This window comes from Lissotriton helveticus, chromosome 5_1 (assembly GCF_964261635.1).
Source record: "Lissotriton helveticus chromosome 5_1, aLisHel1.1, whole genome shotgun sequence".
NCBI lineage: Eukaryota > Metazoa > Chordata > Amphibia > Caudata > Salamandridae > Lissotriton > Lissotriton helveticus.
The window spans coordinates 709,592,028-709,616,309 of record NC_136065.1 but is presented as its reverse complement, the minus strand read 5'-3'; the positions used below and the strand labels follow the sequence as shown (position 1 = coordinate 709,616,309).

Here is a 24,282-nt window from a genome sequence, read left to right as displayed (position 1 = left end):
AACACAGAGAACAACTAGGCCCCAAGTGGACAACCCCATGCCTAAATCAACAACCTTTCACACTAATTCTCCTAGACCGGTGGCCACGCAAGATCTACATAAAGAGAAGGCTAAATTAGGTCCCCCGAAACTCCCTGCTACTAGAAGTCTTCCTTTAACTAAGGCGCCGAAAACGAATATAGTAAAATCAAATAGCAGAAATGTCGTAGATTTACCTCCAGAATCATCTAACTACGTCATTATTCTGACTGGAGTTCCAGTTGTGCCAGAAGGAATCATAGAATCCTATACTAGTCTTAAAAATAAAGTCATTTATTGGCTACGAAATAACAGACCTCTCCCACCACATTTAAATGGAGACATAATATCTGTAAGACGGTGTAACTGGGTGGGTTTTTGACCTAAAGATATTGAGGGGGATGTGGTGATAGTTAACTTCAGGGATCACAGAGTAATAACGTACAACAGTGATTGGTTTCCAGGGAGAAGTGAGGGTAGTGTATCATCTCGTAACCTGAGCTATTTTTATCCTGAAGCTCTGATGACGCCTCCCAATTATCCACCAACACTGGGTCGCTATGATCCTCTGAAATTTCCCTATAGTAACTCTCACCCTACTGTTTTAAGAAAGAAAACAAACAGTTTTCCCCCTTTTCTCCCACCCCAATGCCCAAATAGGTTCTTCCTTCCTTCTGGTAACATTTATCATCCCATTAATTCAAATAAGTATTGGAATATTCCATTACACAATCTATTTGATCCCCTCTCTGGTTTAGATGAAAATGAATGACTCATTTCACCTGCTCTCCAAGTAGGAAGCACTCACGATTACTCGAGCAATTGTAAAACATCAAATGATCTCTTTATTGTTACTCCCATTCCTACTAGTAGATCACCTGACCCCCTACAAGTCACGATGGGGGATCACTGTTTTTCACACTTAGATCTAAATGTGAGCCTAGGGGTTGGCCCTGAGCTCTTGAATTCTACTAAAATGCGAAACACCGTGTTAAATTCATCTCACTATGAAGAGAAAAATGATTGTTTTGCAGGGTGTAACCCTTCACATAATAGTTCTGCCAGCTCGATTACTTCTGGTGAGCTTACTCCTGGAAAATTTCCTACTTCGTCTGTTAACCAACTGGAAGCCAACTTGGGGGGAAATGCTGCGATTCATGATACTGCATTATCTCCTAAATCATGTTCTAGTATATATGGTGGGAAAAAAGGGGTTGTGTCCCTGTATCCCAGAAATATACTTGTTTCCTCCCCCAATTTGGTGCTTAATTGGAATGTGGCAGGCCTTGCAACTAAAATTGGTTCCCAATCATGGTTGGATTTAGTGAACAGTTATACCATCCTATGCTTCCAGGAAACATGGGCATTAAATCCTGTCCATCTCCTTGGGTATCAGACCTTCCATTCACCAGCTTTAGTAAGCAATCAGGGAAGAAACAGGGGTGGTTTATGCGTCTACGTTAGCATCTCTAGTGGACTTACTGTGTTGAAATAAATTCCTATGGAATTTTACCAGGTTGTTGCGATTGGATGGGGTACCTCACTTATTCTTATCGTAGTGAATTTCTACAACAATGTGGCGTCAGAAAATGTGAAACTAATTTTAAATGAATTAAGTCACACAATTTTCACACTAAAAGAATCTATAGGCAGGGAGTGTGTCCTCGCTTGGTTGGGCGATTTCAATTGTAATATTTGCCAGTATGGCCCGAAGGGAATCTGTGGTCTTGGATCCCCCATGGATGACACTCCGAACCACTTTACCCATTCCAAAACAGGGGATATCTTAAATAATTTTCTCTTTTATTTTAACTTGTCTTATATAAACGATTTATGCTCACCACCCATACCTTTTCATCCAACTTTTCATGGGAGAGGTTCTAACACCGTGATAGATTTCACGCTTTTTTCTAATTCACATGCTTATCTACTCTCATCATGGAAAACGTTGGATGATATTTATGGCGATCACTATGCAATAGCATTTAACATTAATAAGCCCTCACCTAAGCAGGCACCTAGGGATAATTCTATCATCTATCAACAACCTATTTCCGTTGGGCGTACCAACGGTTACACCCTCAAATGGGATAAGGTGGATCCTGCGGTGCTCCTCGACACTTTATTCTCTGCAAGAAAGGTAGAGATTGACATTTGTCTATCTCCCTCAGAAGATCCTCTAAAAATCTTGGCTTCTTTTTCAAAGATACAAGAGTCGTTAAAACTTCTACTCTCCCGCCAGTTTAAATCAGGACCTAATAAACCCAGAGGGTGGTTTGATAAGAATTGTACATCTGCACTCAAATCCCTAAAAAAGGCCTTACATGCCAAGCCTAGATCCCCAGGTGAGATCCGTCAGGCCAGACACCAGTATCGCGGTGCGATTAAGAGTAGGGAGAAAACCTTGAAGCACGAGGCTTGGCAAGCTTTAATTTCTTCTTCCGAAAACAGAGATCCAACTGCCTTTTGGAAGGCTGTAAATGCCCCCTTTGTCCGGGGAAAAAAACCTGAGATGTTAGATATAGCAATAAATGGGGATACCAGGGTGGCCCATTTTCAAAATCTGTATGGTAACTCAGTCCCCTCTCATTTATCTCTCCCGGGTCTTACTACATGCTGTAATAACATTGGATCCTCTCTGGGAAACATCCCGTTGAATATTGTTTTTACTTGCGAGGAGGTTACTCTGGCCATAAGAGAAAGTCCATCAGGCAAGGCACCGGGCCCGGACGCAATACCAATTGACGTTTTTAAAGCTGAAATCGATCTCTGGGCCCCCTTACTAACCATCGTGATGAATTGTGCTAATAGCCGGACTTATAGCAACGTGGTCAGAAGCGATAGTAGTCCCTATATTTAAAAGGGGGACAGACATGATCCATTTTGCTATCGCCCAATCTCCCTCCTCGATGCCCTAATGAAGGTAGCTGGCCGTATCATCTTAAAGCGTGTGCAAAAATGGATCGAGGATGCCAACATCCTATCGATCTTTCAGTATGGATTTCGACAAGGGATGGGAATGGTTGAGCAGAGTCTAAATTTATATTTTTTAATTTCCAAACACATTGAAGCCAAGAAAGGGAACCTTTTTATTACTTTTATTGATTTGAGTTCAGCTTTTGACTGTGTCGATCACAATCAGTTATGGTCCACGCTAGAGGACCTGGGTCTGGATCTCTCAATCCTTAATTTCATCAAGGAAATATATAGGGATGCAGGGGAGTGCTCGTCAAGATTTTCCATCAAGAGGGGGGTGAGGCAGGGGTGCATTTTAGCCCCCCTACTCTTCTCCCTCTATATAAACGCGATTGGCGACCACCTTAAGAGCTTCCAAAATGATTACCCCTTAGCCCAGGGCCACCCGGTCCCCATCCTTCTGTATGCAGACGACGCTGCTATTATGATGTCCCAAACCAGGCTGGGCCTACTAAGGGCTGTCTCAAAGTTTACACTTTTTATGAGGGAAAAGGGACTTAAGGTTAATATATCAAAAACCTTTTCCATGTCCTGTCGACAAGGAATAAAGAAAATACCTTGTCCCATTTTTATAGAGGATAGAAAGATAGAGACCATAGATCAATTTCCTTATCTTCGGATCTCCTTTTACAGGAAGTGTTCCTGGCATACAGCAATTAAAGCCAGAAGATTAGCGTTCTCTAGGGCAATTGGAGCTCTGCAAGAACTTTGCGACCAAAATTGGGGGTAGACCCGTCAAGGAGTTGATTGTAATTTATAAGGTGAAATGTGTAGCTAAGGCCACCTACGGTTCTGGTATCTGGGGGATTGATACCTCAATTTCAATCCAACAAACTGAAAATTGCTTTCTCAGATACCTTTTGGGGGTCCCCAAATCAACACCTAGTTATTTTGTACACATAGAACTGGTTCTCCCCTATATTTCCGATATAATAATGACTGAGCCCATTTTGTTATGGCATAAGTTGTGGCTAACCCCAGAGACAGTCTTTAACAGTAATATACTATCTGATTGCCTACACCTCGACGGCGTAAAGCAAATTAAATGGCTGTGTTATGTGGAAAATATGTTGACCGAGATTGGCCAACCTGAGTTTTTTAAAAATCCATCTAGTATGGAAATAATGCCAAGGAAAGTGTTACGTAAATTGGCTATGGACCACCTAGCGAATAAAAGATGGTCCACTGAAAAACTTAAAAAATCAGTGTTAGCCTACCAACAAATTACAACGGAAGAGGGTTTGCAATTGTACCTTGCTAGTGACAGTAACTGTTATACCAGAATGCTTCTTGCAAGGTTTAGATTGGGTTCTTTTTATCGTTTAATCACTTTCCCAGTCTGTAATGACTGGTCGAGAGAAATGTCGCCTTGCCCCTGTGATGATCTCGCCCCTCAATCTAATCTGCATTGAATTTTATTTTGTAAGTTTTATCAGGTTCCAAGAAAGATCCTACTTAAACCAATTCTGAAGGAGTGGGGCCTCCGGTCTTGTAGAAATGCTTTTCTTAGACTACAACGGCTGGAAAACTTGGAAGTGGTCCACACTCTAGCCAAATTTTTGAAACTTTTGGTAAAGTTTAGGAACTCGATGTAATATATCAAATGTATATATGAATTTTAGAAATTTTTAAAATGTATAATATTTTAAAGATGTTAAATTTAATCTTGTCTTTATAAAAATGCACGAGTCACTTTTTGATAAAACCCCTGTCTTTCTTAAAATGATTGTTCCTATCATAATGGAAACATACCGGCTTTTTGTGACTTATATTTGCTTCTAGTCATATAATTTTTTTTAGCAAATGTATGCTTTTATGATACTACAGCGTATATCGAAATAAAGCTTTTATGAATTTGAATTTAGTACTGAGGGACCACCAACACATGTATTGCACCAGGCTCAAGAACCTTAGGCTCACTATACAGGAGACCATTCTCCCAGTATATCAGATGCTTTCCAGAGACGCCACCACAGCTGCCTGGGTCTCAGCCTGCTGTCACAGACTTTCATAAAAAGGAAATTCCTTCTGCACCCTGCAGAGCTCCTCCCTGGTGGGACCCCATTCCTGCTGCCAATTGGTCAGCTCAGGCAGGTTCCCCAGTTCGGCCATTTCCTCTCCTGTGGGCACCTGGACATCCTCACCAGGTTCAGTCTCCTCACGGGCCGTGGGATTTCAGGAGCAGGTTTCCAGTGCCCCTTTCACGTTCTCTTTTTGGCAGGTGCCTGGGCCATTCTTTCAGGCTCTGGGTCATCTTGACTACACTGATGGGCTGCCATGGACCATTTGGTCAGGCACACCCTATCAGGCAGCTCCAACATCTCTATGTTGGACCTGAGCTCTACCTCCTTCCAGGCGGTATTCTCCATGTCTTTACCCAGCAGACAATGCACAGGCATGGACGAACTCACAGCTACCTTCAGCAGACCTGAGAACCCCCCCCCCCGCCACATTCAAAAGGAAGCAGAGTCACAGGGTAGTGACTCTCATGGTTGTCAGCTGCAACCACCTGATGAAACACATGAGGAACTACCTGCTCTGAAGACACCAGATGGCACTTGATGGTCATCATACTGGCTCCTCTGTCTCTCAGAGCTTCCACCCTATGTCCATTGATGGAGACATGCAGACTGTACTTTTTAGTATTTCCAGGCATGTGGGTCCTCTGTTCCATCTCTCCATCACCCCGGGACACTAGGGTCAACTGTGCTACTTCCCCCGGACACTCTGGGACCATCTCCTCCCCAAGCGTTCCACTGGTCAACCCCCAGTGATTGCCCACCAGTGGGGGCTGTGCCTGCTTGGGACACTTGAGATCCGCCTTGAAGTGCCCTTCCCCTGACATTTAAAGCACTTCCGGGACCTTATTCCTACAGATGTATCATTCCTACAGACGTACTGTCAGGGAACCATTTATTATTAGTAGGGAGATTGGAGCCCTGACCCACAAAACTAGTTTGTGACCCTTTGGAGAGCTCCCTCTTTTTATTTTTGTCCCCCCCTCCTTCTTTTGGTAAGGACTCTGCCTACCTTGTAATGATTCCCCCAGATAGCTTCTTAAGGTGCTGACCCAGTGGTCTGCATCCATAGCAAGCTCCCTGGGATCAGAGATCCTTCTGTCAACTAGATGTTGGTGCAGATATGGAAAATAAAGACCGAACAGGTGCTCTTGTATATTCAAATTGTACAACCCCTGGTGATCTTTTGCCCCACTGCCCTTCACCCAACCATCCAGTTCCTTGTAGAAGTAATCTACACAATCCACCCAGGTCTGTTGGGAAAGCATCTGACTATTTATGTATTTCTGTCTGTATTTTTCAGGGGTCAGACACAACTTCTGGATAAGGGCCTCCTTCATGAGAGGATACCACATCCTGTCACCCCTTGTAGGGCCAGTAGGGTATCCTCCCCCTCACTAGGAATGTGCCTCCACAGACTAGCTCCCCAATCCTCCTAAAGGACCGTGCACATCTGCAGAGCAATCTCCTAGGCCTCAAATCATTTGTCTATGTCATCTACCACCACAAAATCAGACACCAAATCCTTGGGCGTGTGGACCTTCCTGTCAGAAAACACTGAAGAAATGCTGCCACCATTGTGACTAGACTCTGCCCTCCTAGCTTTGGTGTCCAGCTCTCTCAAGCTCAGTTCCTGAGCCAACATAATTTTGCACTCCTCCATTGCCAATCGTTTCTCCTCCATGGCCAACTTTGTTTTCTTTTCCTCCTCCATGGCCAGTCTCTTTTTCTTCACCTCCTCCTCCATGGCCTCGCTTTCGTTTTTCGTCACATTTGAGCTTGACCAGCTCCTATCTGTACTTTCTCTCCTCCCTCCTGTGCTCCAGCTCCAATGAGGACAGGTCTTTGGATGAAATGCTGCTCCCTGCCCTCAGGGGAACAATCTCTCCATGCAGTCCCAGATTCTCCAATGAATCCTGGTCCAGTTCCTTATCATCCTCTATTTCCTCATCCTCTTCCTCCCTGGTGGTCTCGTGCTGCATGCCTTGCTTCTATTCAGGCCCTCAGCACCTTTTGCAGCTCCACTTTTATGGTGAAGCCTTTGGTAGAAATCTCAAACGCCTTGCAAAATCTTGAGCTGGCCAGAGTGTATTTCTCAGGCTTTGCCAACTCAAATTCCATGCTTGCAGGTGCAGTTATGGGACCTCCAATCAGAGACTTGATTTTAGGAAAAAGCAAAAATGGCAGTCAAGGAGAATTGAAAATTAAAAAAAAAAAAAATTAAAGACAGTAGGTGAAAAATGCCATTTTGGATCAGGGACAATTGATTCAAATTGGTCTTATATCTGGATGGTAGTGTACACCAAAACTGTAAGGCACTGCACAGATACAAGTCCTATCCTCACCACTGAACTCCAGAATTAGAAATGGGGTCTCTAGTTTGCAGAGGAATGCACACTGTTCAAGTAGGGGACCACCACTCTAGTCAGAGTAAGTCAAATATATTCCCCTAAATTAACCTGTGCTCATCCTCCGGTAGCTTTGCATAGAGGAGGCAGGCTTAACTTAAGAGGCAATGTGTAAAGTATTTGTGCAACACAATACAGTAAAACTGTGAAAAACACCACACAAAAATAATTCACACCAGGTTTAAAAAATAGAGCTTAATTTAATTAACAAAACGCCCAAATTGACAAAAAAACAATACATAGAACCAGAGTTATGAATGAGTTTTTAAAGAATATTTTGAGTTATAGTGCTTTGAGTCATAAAGCACCAACCGGGGCTAGCTTGTCAAGCTAGACCGGGTGAATTCTGAAAAGTCAAGCCAACTGCGATGGAGCTCGGGTCATATACAGCCGCCACGCAGGCCCAGCTGAAACAATACCTTCATGAAGCAAAAGCACTCACGTCAAGGAGCAGCTGCGAGGAGGGGATGAGGCGATGCGTCATCGTAGATCCAAAGGATTGTAGACGATGCGTCGGTTCCAAGTTGTGCAGTCAGGTTCTGTGTCGTCGTGGAGTCCCGGGCAATGAAAGGTATGGGTCGTCGTTGAGCAGCACTGTCAATGCTGTGGAGTCCTCGAAGTGGCGATGCTTCAGCTTCAAAGGCGAATGCGTCGGTTTTGACTGGCCCAAAGCAAGCGATGCATGGATTTTGCAGGAAAACAGCCAAGAAACCCACTTCCAAAGGCCCAGGACTAGATTGACACAACTTGGCAACGCAGGTTTCACAGTTGACAGAGTCCAGATGCTGTTGAAGGGTTGAAGGAAGTCTTTGATGTTCCTGAGACTTTGAAACAGGAGGCATACCAGCAATCCCTGTGAGTCACTTGGTTCTGGGGATGTAGAGATTCAGGTCAAGTCCTTTTTACCACCAGGCAAGCGCCAACAGGGCAAGCACAGCAGAGCAGGAGTCCAGAGAATCCAGCTGAGTCCGGCAGAGTGTCAGTCTTTTCAGCAGCACAGCAGTTCTTATTCCTGACAGAGTGCTGTCACGTCCAGAGTGTGCTGAGTTGGTGGTGTCAGGGGACCTGTACCCAGTTGTGCATTTGAAGTGGGGGAGATACAAGGTCTTGCCCTTCCTGCCCTGGCTCCAGGCTCACTACAGGGGGGTATGCAGCTCTTTGTGTGGGGTCAGGCACAGCCATTTTCAGGTGCAAGTGTGAGCTCTTCCATCCCATCTAGCTCAGAAAGGTTCATCAGCCTGGTTATGGGCAATCAGGATCTGAATGATACACCTCAGCTCTCAGAAGGAATGCACAAAGCTGAGCTGTCACCCAACCCAGATGTGTATCAGAGACAGGCAGAGGCACAGAATGGTTAAAGTAAGAAAATGCCAACTTTCTAAAAGTGGCATTTTCAGACTTACCATTTAAAATCCAACTTCACCTTAAGTTGTGATGTTAAATTATGAGTCCAGAGCCACCAGACTCAAGATGTCTATCTTGTCCCAAATGGAATTGCACTTATAAAATGGAAAAAGGTCATCCCAATTCTAACCTATGGGCAAAATAGACCTTGCAGTAGTGAAAAACAGATGTAAGAGTTTGTCACTACCTGGACAGATAAAACTTAAAGTACATTTCCAATTTTTTTTAATGCACTGCACCCTGCCCTTGGATCTGTCTAGGGCCTACCTTAGGGGTAATGTATCTGTAATAAAAAGCAATCAGTGCCACAGGCCCACTATTAGCATTTAACGTACAAGCCCTGTGCACATGGAGTGCACTTTACTAGGGAATTTTAAGTAAATTAAATATGCTAATTGTGGATAAGCCAATGTTACCCTGTTTTAAGGAAAGAGCACCTGCACTTTAGCACTGGTCAGCAGTGGTAACGTGCCCAGAATGCTAAAGCCAGCAAAACAGAAGGTCAGAGGGAAAAAAGTCAAGGGGAACCACGCCACAGATGCCAGGTCAAACACTCATGATTTATTTGTGTGCCTCCTCAACCAATTCATGGTATTCTGAAATCACTATTATGCATGGTTTTCCATAATTGCAACCCATTATGTATCCTCTATCTCTCTCGCTACATATATGCTTTAATATGTCCTCACGCAGTCATTCTCTTTAAAGTTTTTTTGCAATTAACTATCAGTTTGGTAGAACAAGCGGTCTCACTTTTGTTTATGTTAAGGTTTTTGTTTCGGTGGCATTGCAGTTATAAAGCAAAGTATGTATTCACAGGTGGACTCGTATAAAGTAACTACATCCGGAGACCTTGGAGAGATTCAGCTGTTGAAACTTGAGAAGTCGGCCAGATGGCTAGAAAATGACTGGTACTGTAAATATATATCCGTGATTGCACCCTCCTATGAATACCACTTTCCTTGCTACAGATGGATTACCAACAGTAAGAAAGTCGTTCTCAGAGATGGAAGAGGTCAGTGTAATACTTTATCTCACTCGAAAAGATGCCATTTAACTTACTTACACGAGACTTACCGATGCAGCTGTGTGAACATTCTCTCATGGTGTTCATGGCTATTCCGTTACATATTTTGTAGTAACGAATACACTTTATGTATGAAATAAATGTATTTACATATCTATTTGTTTATATTGTATTGTATTGTAATTGCATTTATATAGCGCTTACTACCCCTGATGAGGCGTCGAAGCGCTTTTTCTGCGGGTAGCACGCTACTCCGGGACCCATAGAGGATTAGTGTTGAGTTAGTATAGTGAAACATGCAAGTACATTTTAAGTGGTGGATAGGTTAGTCAGTTATTTGGATTTGGAATGATACAGAAGGATAGAGGAGGACAAAGGTTTGTATTTATTTATCGCTCGCTTGTTGACACATGCTATTCAGGAAGCCTTTAAAGGATTACTGGTGAATTAATATGGTGAAATATGAGGTAATTTCAGTGATGGATATTAGTCTGTTACTTGGAGTGAGAAGGATAGCGGATGGATAAAAGGGGAAGAAAGATTTGCATTCATATAGCACTTGTTACCCCTGATGGGTGTTGAAGCGCTTTTCTGGCGAGTAGCACGCCACTCCGGAACCCATAAAGGATTAGTGTTGAAAATTAGTATAGTATAAATATGAAGTAATTTGAGTAGTAGATATGTTATTCAGTTATTTGGGCAGTATATTAGTATAGTTGAATATGGAATATGGAATTTGAGAAGTGAACATGTATGATTTTGTGAAGCACAGAACAGGACTTAGGGTTGTCAGATTGCCGTATGTGAATCAGGGCAGATCCATTGGAAGGGAGACTTTTTCTTTTTGAGATACGAAACGTAATGCCCTTGCAATTTGTCTATTATCCTGTCCGATCTTTCCGCACTGTCTAAATTTGGGCCTTATTTAGAGTTCTACAGACACAGCACTCCGCCACAAATATGGCGAAATAGCTTGCAAGCGAATTTACCGGTTCATCAACCCTATGTAGAGTCGGACAAAATGCCATCTCTCAATCTTCACAACCTCCACTAGTTCTGCCGGTGGAAACCTTGGACTGACGGCTAGGTACTTAAGACGTTCTTGCATACTTTTTCCCTTTTTTGTACCGCAGACTTAAACAGGGAAACAAATAAATGATCCCTATATGCTAGATGAAAACTGAACATGTATTTTTTTGTTTTTCAAAAAGAAACTACTGCTTTTGGAGTGTTTTTTGACAAACACACTTTGTTGTGTATACTCCTTGAACGTCGCACCAGCGCAGCAAAGAGAGATATCCGCCAGGCAAGCAGAGATCTCTAAATATAGGGGCTGTAGTCTGCCACAGTGTAGTACTACTCCTCACTTTTCTGGCAGTACAGATTACAGCCCCACCAAGGGCTTAATAAACCCCTAAGGCCCAGTTCCTGGGTGTGTCAGAGGTGTAGGTTATATTTGTTACACCCAATAAAATCCAACACCATGAGGATTCTAAATGTTCCCTATATGTTAGGTAGCACCTGTACTGGGAGACTAACATGCGGATTTTAGAGCCTAATGCAGCAAAATCTGCATGTTACGGTAAATAGCGCATTGTTTTCTCCTTTGAAATTATGGCTGTTTTCATCTGGAGAAATTTAGTGAAGTTCTTTAACACATCTAGACATTACTAGGTCTGGTAAATACCATCCAACTCAGAATTAAGATCCCTATGCATACAAGTGTTTGTATTCAGCCGTAAACTCTGACCAGCTCAGAATCAGAAAAGCTAACTAGGGGCAACCCGGTATTCCTGGGAACATGGGCATTTGCAGCAACTGGGGAGCCAGTGCAGGGGCAAAGAATAGGGAAAAATATTACTAACCTGCTGGCTGCTGCCTCATTGGTCTTCTCCTCCTCTGCTCCTGTCGACTACCAGCAGCCACTAATCAGGCTCCCAGACACCCTATGGCCAATCCAGACCCTGCTCTGATGCTTGTAATGCCATTACCAGCATGAAAGCAGCACCATAATTGGTCTAACCAGCCTAGTTTGGCACTCAGAAAGAGACTGGGAGCCTGTGCATGTTCTCCACCCGGCTGTGCAATACAGGTCAAGTTGGAAAAAGGCTGCGTGTGCATTTCTGTTTGGCCATCCTAAGACTGCCGGCCAAACCGACATGTGGCTTAGTGCCCACCACTCCTGATCCATGTTGCTGACTCCCTGTCAGGATGGCCCCGCCCCCAACACTCAGCTCAGTAACAGCAAAGAAAAATAATATGATAATAAAATTGTTTTATGATCATTTTATTTTTCCTTTGTGCACAGCTGAAAGAGCAGTGAGGCGATGCTCCCCCCATTAGCAGAGAAGTCAGTGCTGAACCTGGGTAAGTAAATGAAATCAAAGCACAGTGGATAAAGTAAATATGTATTTCACTTCCAAAAGAATGGATAGCAGACAATAGTGTATCGGGAACCATCACCAGTTTGATACAGCAATTTTATGGCAAGCTCTGTGGTAGATTTGTTTTTTACCAAGCTTTTAGCAGCGCGAGTTCTCCAGCTAATGAAGAACTGTGCATGCATGCGTCCGGAACTGGCATTGTCATGGAACCTACACCAGCATTGGTGAGGTTTTCCCTGCATCCACTTGATGGCATCAGGCTATCATATAATTTTTCATGTCAGTTGAGCTCCTTACCTTCATAACCTATTCCTAGTCATATACTCACTGCTCCTCTTATCGCACCTCTGGAAAGTGTTTATAATTTGACTTGTGAGCTGATCAATTCACGATCAGTAATTAAACACAAGTATAAAATTTTTGATTACTTAGACTTATAGTCTTCGGACACAGGACCTTATTACAACTACGGCGGTCCATTGGACCGCAGTAGTCGTGGTGGCGTTCCATGGAGCGCCAGACTGGAGGTCCACCCACCATATTCTGGTATTGGCGGTAGGATCACCACAAGACCACTGCAACCATCAGGGATCCATGATCTCGCAGCGGTGGTGCAACGGTCTGAGTCTGCAATAGGCAGGCAATGCTACTGCAGCACTGCCAAGGATATTAAGAGTTTCCTCACTGCCCCAGTTTTCATGGTGGGTGTGGTAGTGACTAAACTAAGGGGACTCTACAGGGCCCCCTCTTGCGTCATCCTATTTATCCTCTCAACTGGTCCATTGGCCTTAGGATAGTACAAGGGTGTTTTGACATGAGCAGTGGATAAGCTATTCAAGAATTCTATCATTTTATCAGGCACAAATTGTACCCCATTATTGTTGAGAATGGTACTGAGTACACGTTCTAAGGTGAATGCCTCCATGAGGAATTCATTTAGAGTTTGGTAGGGATGTATTTGGCAAATATCACTGGGACCCAATTGGAATGATAGTTGACCAAAATAAAAAAGCATTTGTGATGCAAACTGTGGGGTCCCACTATGTCTAAACCAAGTTTTCCCCACGGGTTGGAGGGAATTTCTAATGGGAATAGTGGAGCTTTACGGATGACCTTGGAGTTATCACTTTCCCCACAAGCATAAGAAGCCTTTATATTTGTTCAATAATTTTGTCAATGCCCAGAAACTAGTAATCTGCTCTGACCTTATTTTTGGTTCAACTCCTGCCTAAGTGGCCGTCATCATCTCTATCAGCTGTACCTTTCCTCGACCTTCAGGAGGTACAATCTTACCTAGTTTATAAATAAAAGGTTATCATTGGTGGACAACTCATTACGAACATTCCAGAATAGGTGAATATTTTCAAGTAATAGTTTTCACTTTTCTGGCCAACCATGGGTATCTTTTTCCTTAACAGGCTGCAAGGTAATATCCTGTCTCAGGCATTCTACCCACTCATTGTTCTTAATAGCAGGCGTAATAATATATATGATAGATTCCTCTCCTAAAGTTAATTCATGCGTGTACCCTTTAATGTGAAGCCTAGATAGGCAGTCTGCTACATGATTTCTTGTCTCAGGCACATATTCTACTTTGAAGCTGTACCCTTGATGACCTAGAATCAATTTATCAATACAGGGATAGCTTTTCCATTCCCTTGGTGGACAGGACAGAAACAAGTGATTGATTTATGGTCAGTTCGAAGTAGGAAGAGATTTACCCATATAAATTGAAATGTTGTATGCCCCAACATTAGAATAGCTTAATTCTGCTTCATTAAGTCTTCAGACGCAAAGGCTACAAGCTTTTCTATGCCATCTACTATTTGAGACAAAGTTGCTCCTAGGCCTCTATTACTGGCACCTGTGGTCAACATAGTTTTGAATTTAATGCTAAATTTGCCAATATTAGAGGCATTGGTTATTGTTAGTTTGATCTCCTTGAAGGAGTTACTTTGTTCAATGTCCCGTTAAAAAGGGCCATTTTTCTTGAGTAGCAACGTTAATGGTTGAATGAGATCTGCATTTTTTTTTTTACGGATTTCAACATGCATCCTGCTAACACCAGAAATCTGATTTCATCTTTATTAGCAGGAAGAGGGACATTCTTAACTGATTCCACAAGACTCATTTTAGGTTTTATTCCTTCACTTAAGATGGTGTGCCTGAGATAGTCCACTGCAGTCACTCCTATCTTACATTTCTCTTTCTTTTTAGTGAGACCCGCATTTCTAGGTTCACTGAATACATTCTTTAAGATGTTATTGTGTTCCTCTTCAGATATACCATAAATCAAGATATCCTCTCAGAAGCGCTTGACCTTGTTAGGTTCTTTACGGATGTGTTGCATAATGTTTTGGAACACAGCAGCAGCAGACACCAGAAAAAACAGCATTCCGCATTACCTATAATCACCAAATATAATGGTAAATGATGTAAGGGATTTAAATTCAGGGTGAAGTGCAAATTGGTGATAAGCTTCAGATAGGTCTAATACACTGATGTATTTGGCATCTCTAATAAGGCTCAACATCTTTGATTAATGGTAAAGGTGTTTATCTACAGGATACTATGGTTTAGGACCCTCAAATTTGCTCACAAGCCTATATCTTTGGAGTTGTTCTTTGTGGTTATAACTATGTAAGCTAACAAAATGTGGGAACATAAAAGATCTCTGAAGGATGACTTCTGGGCAAGACTACTCTGCACGGCAAAGAACACCAACTCAAATGCATTCTGGAGGATAATAAACAGTTTAAACCATCCCTCAAACCCAATAACATCTAATGTTCAAGAAGCAGATTGGGCCGCGCTACTAACACAGAGGTTCTCGCAAGCAACATCAGACCAGCCCAAAACAAAATACCAACAAAGGGGACAAACAAAGAAAAGCGAGCACCGATTTCAGTGGCGAACTCTCAAGACAAATCAACACCAGCAAAGGCCTCAAGCAGGGCTGTGTTCTGGCACTGCATCTTTTTAATCTTTTTATGGCAGACTTAGCCCCAACCCTAAACAAGATCTCATCCCATCCACCCAAACTAGGCTCCTTATCCCTAACTCATTTATCCTACGCGGACGATGTGGTATTGTTGAGCCTAACGAAGATTGGCCTTCAAAGGTCACTAGTAGGGCTGGCGGAATTTATAACAAATAACAACCTGGAGATAAATACAACAAAAACAATGGTCATCACTAGACGACAATCAGTCAATTCACACATCCAACTGGAGGGAACAAAAATAGAGGCCGTGACCAACTACAAGTACTTGGGCTTCTACTTTGATAATCGACATAACCACCAGCAGCAAAAGACGTACATTGCCCAGAGAGCAAACTCACTGTCATTTGCTTTTAGATCCTTAGCCAAAAAGCTTACCGGGCCATCATACAAACCTCTATTGGCAACGATAAAAGCAAAAGTGCTTCCCACCCTGTCGTACGGCAGCGTGGGACTGCACTGGAAAAGACGCAGAATTGCTCAATAAAATGCAGACAGTCATCTTTAAATCCACCTTCCAAATTCAACGGGGAGCTTCACCGGCTCAGACGAGATTAGAATTTGGAATAATAAATGAAACAGTGGGAAGAAAGTACACAAATGTAAAGTACTGGTACAGCTTGAAACAGAACATGGCAACCTCAGAACTGCACCAAGCACTGTGGGAAGAAATAAAAGATGATGTTAACTCCCCACACAACCAGTACCTTGAGAAGGCCATTACTGAGACTGGAACAAGGAATCTCTGGGAACTCAATCTGCCTTACCCAGGGTTTAAACAAGCCATAAACAAGTCAACAAAATTACATTCTCTGCTACTTGACAAAGCCACGTTCAGCACAAGAAAACACGCTTGGATGGTCATATCAAACTACAAAACTCTCACTGCAGCCCCATATCTAACAATTACATTTCCAGCTTACAGAAAACAAAAATTAATGGGGCTCCGTCTGGGAAACCTTCCATCAACCATGGACCAACCAATTTGGGTGCATGAAGGACCCAAAACCTGTAGACTATGTGGGAGCAGCAAGGAGGACTTTATTCATCTAGTTTGTATCTGCCCGAATTTAGCCCAAGCACGAGCAGTCTTCCTAAAAAAGGCAATGAACGAACAAAGGCATAAGAACGTGTAGATCGGCGATTATGTCAACTTTGAACCCAACAGACACCCGTTTGAACTGCTTACTATTAAAGTTCCTCGTGGCTCACACCCAAGCGTTAAAACATAACCAGGCACCCTGTCCACATAAGGACAACATAACTGCGGTAGCTCTGTGAGAGGGCTCTTTTGAACTTAATAACGTATAAATATCAGAACTCTTGGAACTATAAACTACATGGATTGCTTAATTGTTCTTAATTGTTTTAAAAAAAAAATTCTTGCACTAGACTTAGAATGTTTTAGAATGAATTAATAGAGAATTTTTCAATGCAAAAGGAAATTTTATATGAGTAGTTGATTTTACAAAATGTATTGTTATGGTTTTAATAACTGAAACAATAAAACACTTTTTCGTTTCGTATGTAAGCTAACAATTCAGAATTTTCAATTTTTTCTAAAAGTCCCTGTTTGAATTTTTTTATCGAATTCTTTTTTGAAGGGTTACTGCATGAGGAACAGAACCAGATGAGCTTTGTGTACTGTGGGGAGTGCGTTCTGTTTTACTTTGATTTTATGTGTTTAGTTTTGTACCTATAATAACTCTTTTAAAAAATACTTCATATCAGCTCTCGGTTGCCACGATCATTAGGCCCTCCCCTGTCCGTAATATCAAGGAACGTAAATGGACTAGGACACAAGATCAAAAGAGGGCTGGTTCTTCAGTCAGTCAGTCAGTCAAATACACTTTATTAGATTTGTTAAAAATCATAAAAGGAATAAAAGCATTTACATACCAAAGGTTTAAAATACATTTTCTAAGTTCATTGCAATTTACAAGTACCTTAGAAACGTATACAGTATAATTCATAAAAAATAAAAAATAAAACAATCCGTGCAGTAATACACATAAATAAAAGTGCTTTATGCGTTCACAGTCACACTATGTGGCTTAATTCTGGATGCCGCCACCAGAAAATTAGCCACACAGAATATAATGTGGGTACTACTCAAGGACTGGAGATAAACTAGAGCTGGCCTCACATGAATGAAGCCAGCATCCCTTAAAATAGGCAACAAATATTTGTTTCTTATATCCGCGTTGTAACAGCATGCGTGGTAAAAGTATGCGTTGTAACGTCATACATCCAGTGCGATCTAACTGTAGGTTTCAGAAATTCCCGTTCCTCCCGGGCCAGTCTGGCCCTTTCAATAAAGTGCATTTTGGTCAAATTTACATCCTCCCTCCTGATACTGGATGGTGACGAAAAGAGCTCCGGCCGTCCCAGCTGGCCAAAGGACTTTCTCAGAAATTCCAGCCAGGGCACTTTTTTAACATTATATAATGACAAGACATCAGACAGGATTGCGTGATTCAACGTTAGTTCCTCGTTGAGCCAAGTCTTTAACCAAAAGTTTAGCGGAGCCAAACTAAGCCTGTCAGTGACATAGTCCAAACCTACCTCCGCATGAATTGGGAAGGTCGGAGTGGATTTTGGGACAGACAAAAGTGACCGCAAAAACCTGTTTTCCACCCTCTGAATCAAATCATGATGTGCATAACCCCATAAGGGTGAACCATACATAGTAATTGAGATGCATATAGAATTATACATTTTTAAGAGAGCCTCCATAGGCCTAGCCCCCAGTCTTTTTGCAAACCCCAAGAGGGCAGAGGTCGATCTAGCCACGGATAAGCTTTTTGCCTTAATTTGGGGGCCCCACGAACCATTCTCATCGAAGAGGACCCCCAAGTAAGGGAAAGTAGCTACCCTGGAGACCACTTCACCTTTGCACAAAAAGAGTTTAGATTTGCTCTGGTTTTTATGGTGACCAACCACCATCGTGTGTGACTTTTTCGCATTTATATTCAGGTCCAGCCTGTCCATAAATATCTCAAAAGCGTCCAGTACGAGCTATTAGGACTGCGTCATCCGCGTATAGGAGAGCCGGTATCCTTGCTTCTCCTATACGCGGAACGTCCCCATCCACTGCCTCCAAATGACTTCCAAGGCCATTTATTTAAATAGTAAATAGGAGAGGGGCCAAAATGCAACCCTGGCGCACTCCTCGCGCTGATTTGAAGCGGCTCGTGCACCGTCCTTCTTTGGTAACTCTAACTGTGGCAAATAGCTCCTGGTGGTGGGACGCCATAAAGTTTACCAACACCACATCAATCCCGATCTCCAATAACATTGCCCATAGTTTGGCCCTGTTCACCAGGTCGAAGGCCGAGGAGAGGTCCATGAAGGCCAGGAATAACGACCCCTCCTTGGCTACCGTGTATTTCGCAACCAACAGGTACAAATTAGAACATTGCTCCAAGGTGCCTCTCCTTGCTCTGAACCCATACTGGATATTTGATAGACCCCCACTTCTCTCGATGCTGTCCCTTAACTTCGCCAGCAAGACTCTGCCTAGTATTTTAACCGCCGAGTCTAGGAGGGAGATGGGTCTATAACACCCTGGGTCTTCACGCTGGCCTTTTTTAAAAATAGGCACGATAATTGAAGTGGCCCAAGACGAGAGGGAAATGATTGCCGTTAGCAGCAGAAAAACATTTGTTAATAACCTAGCCCAAAACTGTGGTAGGTGTCTATAGAGATCGGCCGGGGCACCATCCGGCCCTGGGGCCTTGTTCTTTGAGGTCTCCAGAACAGCTCTCTCTACTTCCGTTTGATCAAAAAGTAGGGGGGCGGACTCGGTTACTACCAAAGGAGAACCTTGGTGTCCCGATTCCGAATCTCCATACACCTCTCTAAAGTGACACAGCCATTTTTCATCAGGTATGACACAGTCCATAACCGTGTTATCTACCTCTGAGAAGAAAGGCTGATTAATTATGGCCCAGAATTGACTACTGTCGCGTAAGACGTCAGTAGAAAGTAGATTATCCCAGGCAGCCTTTTTTATGTCATTTTTCCGAGCCTTAATAGTTAGCTTGTACTCCTTCCTAAGGGAGGTAATGACAACCTTATCTCTTGGGGACTGTTTTAGGGCTTGTATCAGCGGTCTGTGTGCTTTCGAGCAGTTTGAGTCAAACCATCTATGCTGATTTTTACCTCCGTTCCCTGATTTGGCCATTAGGTCTTTAGAGATTTGTGCACAAACAGATTCAAAGGCCCCCATGATTTCATGGGTAGCAGCATTTGAATCCAGATCATCATATTACCCCTAATTTTAGGAAGTAGTTCTTCCATAAAATTTTCTGGAACTACGTTTGACCATTTCAGCCTTCTCCCTTGATCCACAGGCGTAATGCTGACCTTGGTTGAGCAGGGCAAGACTTATGAACCATAAAATCGCCCCATGACACCTCAAGCAACACGGGATTGTGGTCACTGTATGGGGAAATGATTGCTCTTTAAGCAACAACCCTATATAAAATGCCTGGGGACAGGAAAATATAATCTATTATTGAACCTGGGTCAGAGACCTTATAGGTAATTGTTCTGCCCCCTCCCTCAAACTTAGTCGATTCAAATAAGTTAAAATCTGCCAACAATGATTCCAGGGCCCCTCCGGACTTAGTGTGCTCGAAATGGGGGGCCTCAGAGCCAGGTGGGGCCTCATGTCTTCAATGCGGCACAAATCACTACAAGGATGAATATTAAAATCTCCCAATAAGATAAGCTCAGGGTTAGTGAGATTATTTTGACTGAACAGTAAGTAAAAAGTTTTCCAAGGTGGCAATGTGATCATGACCATTGTCCCTTGTCCATGAATTATAATAGTTAATGAAAATCGTTTTGCGGGTAGGAGATACCGCCCATTCCACAACTAAAAGGTTTGGGGAAGCAACTTTGACCAGTTTAAAAACCCCCTTAAGTTTTAAGGAAAAGAGAAGGATAAGGCCTCCCTTTGCTCTGCCAGCGGAACTGGGAATAGCCGGGATGCAAAAGCTAGTGTAGCCGTCCATCCAGAAACTGGGAGAAGCATCCCAAGATTCCTGGAATGCTATAATAATGTCATGGCTGCTGACAAAATTAACCCATGCATCGTCTGTCCTTTTAGCTCTAGTTCCAGCTACGTTCCAGCTCATGATTTTATAAGCAGCTACCCCGTTTGTAGTGGGCACCCTAGCTAAGGGGGGTGACGGGACTGGTAGTCAATCAATTTCCTCGATATCTGAAAGAGGGGAGAAACGGTTACTCAAGACCGGCCCGCCACCCTCCTCGGGTCTATGTACTAGTTGAGAATAGGGTGCAACCTCGACTGCTGTCTCCCTTCTTAAGCATTCTGAGCGTGTGTGCCCGCCTGATCTTTCCCCACTTAGAACTGGGGTCATACCTCGCTTTATCATAGGTAAGTAGTGGTCACCATGATTTTTAAATGGGGGTGGGTAGAAAAAGCCCAAAGGAACCGGTCTCATTTGGGCTCATTCCGATATTTCCGAGCCATCCCAAAACAATCTCTCGGCCAGGTCCCGGCTGTCAAAATTTATTATCACACAGTCCCCCTGAATGATCTTCGCATGCTTCCCAATCCAACCCACCCGCCTAGCCATGATGATCCTGTTGGAGATGTCTGCCCCACCACTACAAGCGTCAGCACACCAGGATCTAGCCTTTACTATTAAATCTAAGGTGGGTTCGCACTCTCCCTCTTTAAGTGGGGGGATACCGGTGAAAATTGCAACTAAATGGGCAGCTTCCGGAGGTAAATCTATTTTTACTTGACAACCCCCCGCCCCTTTGATGAAGGCTAAGCCAGAGGATTCGACCGGCCTACCGAACCTACCAGGATTAGGACGGTTTGCCTCCGAACTAATAGAGGCTGTATGTGGGACCCCCGGCCTAACAATTACTACCTCCACCCCACTACTTGGTAACACAGTGACAGACGATCTAGCATCCTTTTGTATGCCATTCCCTGCCATGGCTGTACCTACTCCTTGTTGTTCTGGGGAAACGGAGCGTTCATTAACAAGTCTGTCAATAAGGGCGCATTTCTTTAATAAGCCCGCAAGGCAAGTGTTCATGGTGTCCACAATGTCTTTTGCAATTCCCAATAGCAAGGGTTCAATTCTCGCAACAAATAGGGCCTCAAGTTGTTCACCCAGCAGATCGTTAGCCCTCGGAGTTGCAGCTACAATGTCCTTAACTTTTTCCCAATTTTTCCTGTTCTTTTTTGAAGCATGACCGGTCAACAGAGTTTTCGTTAGCGGGGGTAACAATTGAGTAGATCCCGAAGGAGGACCAGAAGTGGGTTGCACCACAGGTGTAGGTTTTATAATAGTCACCACTGGCTCTAGTGGAATATGAGCCACAGGGACAGTATTTCTGAATATCCTGGGAGTTAGAGGTGGTTATGAGGGAAGGGGGTACCAATCCCAGCTCTTGCTCGGCAGTCTCAATTTCCTTAGTAAGGACCCCCACAGCTGATGAGAGGTAAGACATAATGGATTCTGAGTGTCTAGGCACCTTGGCCTTCTTCCCCCCCATCTCTACATTAGTTGGTTTCTTGTGCTTACCCATGATTCAGTCGATGTCACAGGGTTGGCCCAGCACTGCCTCCTCCTGCCCTGGACGGCCACAGATGGCCCGCACTTTGCCCGGGCTTAGCCCGGCACCGCCCGCGCGCGTCCGTGATGCGGAGGAAGCTGCTGCTGTTTAAGCGCCTCCGGGCGCGCTGAGGCGGAAATGGGCGGTGCTGTGCAGGCTGGGTGCTGTAGTCTCCCCCCACAGCGACCGTGCGGTGTCAAGAACAACGGCGGAGGGGGAAACACACAGCGTCAGGGCCCCAGGACCAAGTGTGGCGGCAAGTAATGTGGTAGGTCTGCTTTGCCCCTCACAGAGTTTCCGATGGCTGGTTCTTCAATATCTAAAGCGAAAAGGCCCCAAGGTCCCTTACTCCAAGAGACACACTTAATGGGGGCAGCCTGCAAAGCACTAGACCGTTGGGGGTTCAAGATGGTTGCCCACACAGAGTTTACATCGAGATCCAGGGGGGTCGGTATCCTGCTACACAAGAGTTCTCCACTAATGATAAAGAGGACTTGGACTGATGACCAGGGAGGATTTGCCGCGTTGTCTTGCCAATGGGAGGGAAGGATATACAATATGGTCTCAGTGTATGTTCCACTGACGCGTCACCAGCCGGACTTTCAGGACCTCGGGAAACTCCTACTGGACCTTCCTGAGGGAGAATTGATCATAGGCGGGGACTTTAATACAGTAGTAGATGCTGCTAAGGACCGAAACCCGCCTAGAGACGCGACCAGATCTAATCAGGCCCTGAGGAAATTCATAGACGCAATGGGGCTGACTGACATCTGGAGAATTAAACACCCAGCAGAACATCAGTACACTTTTCACTCTGGGGCACACGGTAGTCTCTCCAGAATAGATTATATACTGACTTTGGCTATAACCCCGGAAAGGGTGAGGGAGGTGGAACACTTACCGAGAGGGGTTTCGGACCACTCGCCTATACAACTCCTGTACACTGCACAACTTCCTGGAAGGAAGAGGATATGCCCGCTCTACCCGGGATTCCTAAAAAATACTAAGATTGCCAAGGACTTTGTGAAATCTACTACACAGTATTTTACAGAGATTGCACAATTAGTTTGGCCACCGAGCATTTTATGGGAAGCATACAAAACAGTGATTAGGGGTCAGGCCATCTCGATCATTACCCAACAACAGAACTTAGGAAGACCCTGGACACCTTTGAAGAAGCAGTGCAGGGGGAGGAGATAGCACATGCCACGGATCCTACTGATACCACAGCGCAAACCCTGACACTAGCGTCCCAAGAACTTAGAGCCTATGCGTGGGAAACTGCAAAGACCAGGCATACTGATACCCTTCATAGAATATATGAACTGGGGGACAAGACTGGGAAAATGCTTGCATGGTTGGAAAAACGGGAGAAGGCGAGTAGATGGATTGCCCAACTGACGTTAGGAGACGGCACTACCACAACTGATCCCAAACTCATAGTGGAGGAGCTGGCAACACACTACGAAAAGGTTTATACGCCACAAGCCGTAGCTACAGTAGAGGAAAACATACAATTCCTGCGCGATATAAAATGCCTACACTTCCACTAGAGTCCATGCGCGATTTGGAAGCAGACCTTATGGTTGAGGAATTGGGGGTGGCACTAGCAGCGCTTCACACGGGGAAGGCAATGGGGCCTAATGGGCTACCAGTAGAACCGTACAAAAAGGTGACAGGAAACATTACACCCCACCTACTCAACATGTACAATGAATGCCTAGAACAGGGGATATTACCCAGAGTGCAAAGATTAGCCACGATTGTGGCCATACACAAACAGGGTAAACCTGCAATGTCGGCCTCTTCATACCGTCCAATATCCCTAATAAACGCAGAAGCCAAAATACTGGCTAAAGCATTAGCACTCCGATTGCAGCCTCATCTTAAGGTGCTGGTTCACCCAGACCAGTCTGGCTTCATGCCAGGACGTAACACCTCCCTTAATTTAAGACGGCTGCACGGCGCGCTGGCTCGAACACCAATGCTCCAGGAAGACGCGGCCATCCTCGCCTTAGATGCCACGATGGCTGTTGACCTTGTGGAATGGCCGTTCCTATTTGCGGTACTCCAAAAGCTAGGGTTTGGCTCAAAGTTCTGCGAATGGATCAAATTATTATACACAGCACCCTTGGCACAAGTTGTAGCAAATGGATGCATATCGAGGGAGTTCACACTGGGGAGAGTGACAAGGCAGGGATGCCCGCTGTCTCACCTCCTCTTCGCCCTAGTACTGGAACCATAAGCTGTGTGGATCAGGCAGGATTTGTCTATCCGCGGGATGAGATGGGAGGCAGACTGGGAAGACCGGATCTCGCTTTACGCGGATGATGTATTAATATACTTAACATACCCGGCAAGGTCCCTGGTGTTCCTGCTGGATATTTTTACGGCATATGGGACAGTGTCTGTGTACACTATCAATTGGACAAAATCACTA

The 24,282-nt window shown here is 44.1% G+C and overlaps 1 protein-coding gene across 1 annotated transcript in view; it reads left to right on the top strand.

The window, feature by feature from the left end:
- The window catches only part of LOC144754856 (polyunsaturated fatty acid 5-lipoxygenase-like), an 880,896-nt gene that overhangs the window by 62,699 nt on the left and 793,915 nt on the right, over window positions 1-24,282 (top strand). The window contains exon 2 of the mRNA XM_078643117.1: window positions 9,644-9,839. Within this exon, the coding sequence (XP_078499243.1) occupies window positions 9,644-9,839 (196 nt within the window). The remainder of the gene's footprint in view (window positions 1-9,643; window positions 9,840-24,282) is intronic.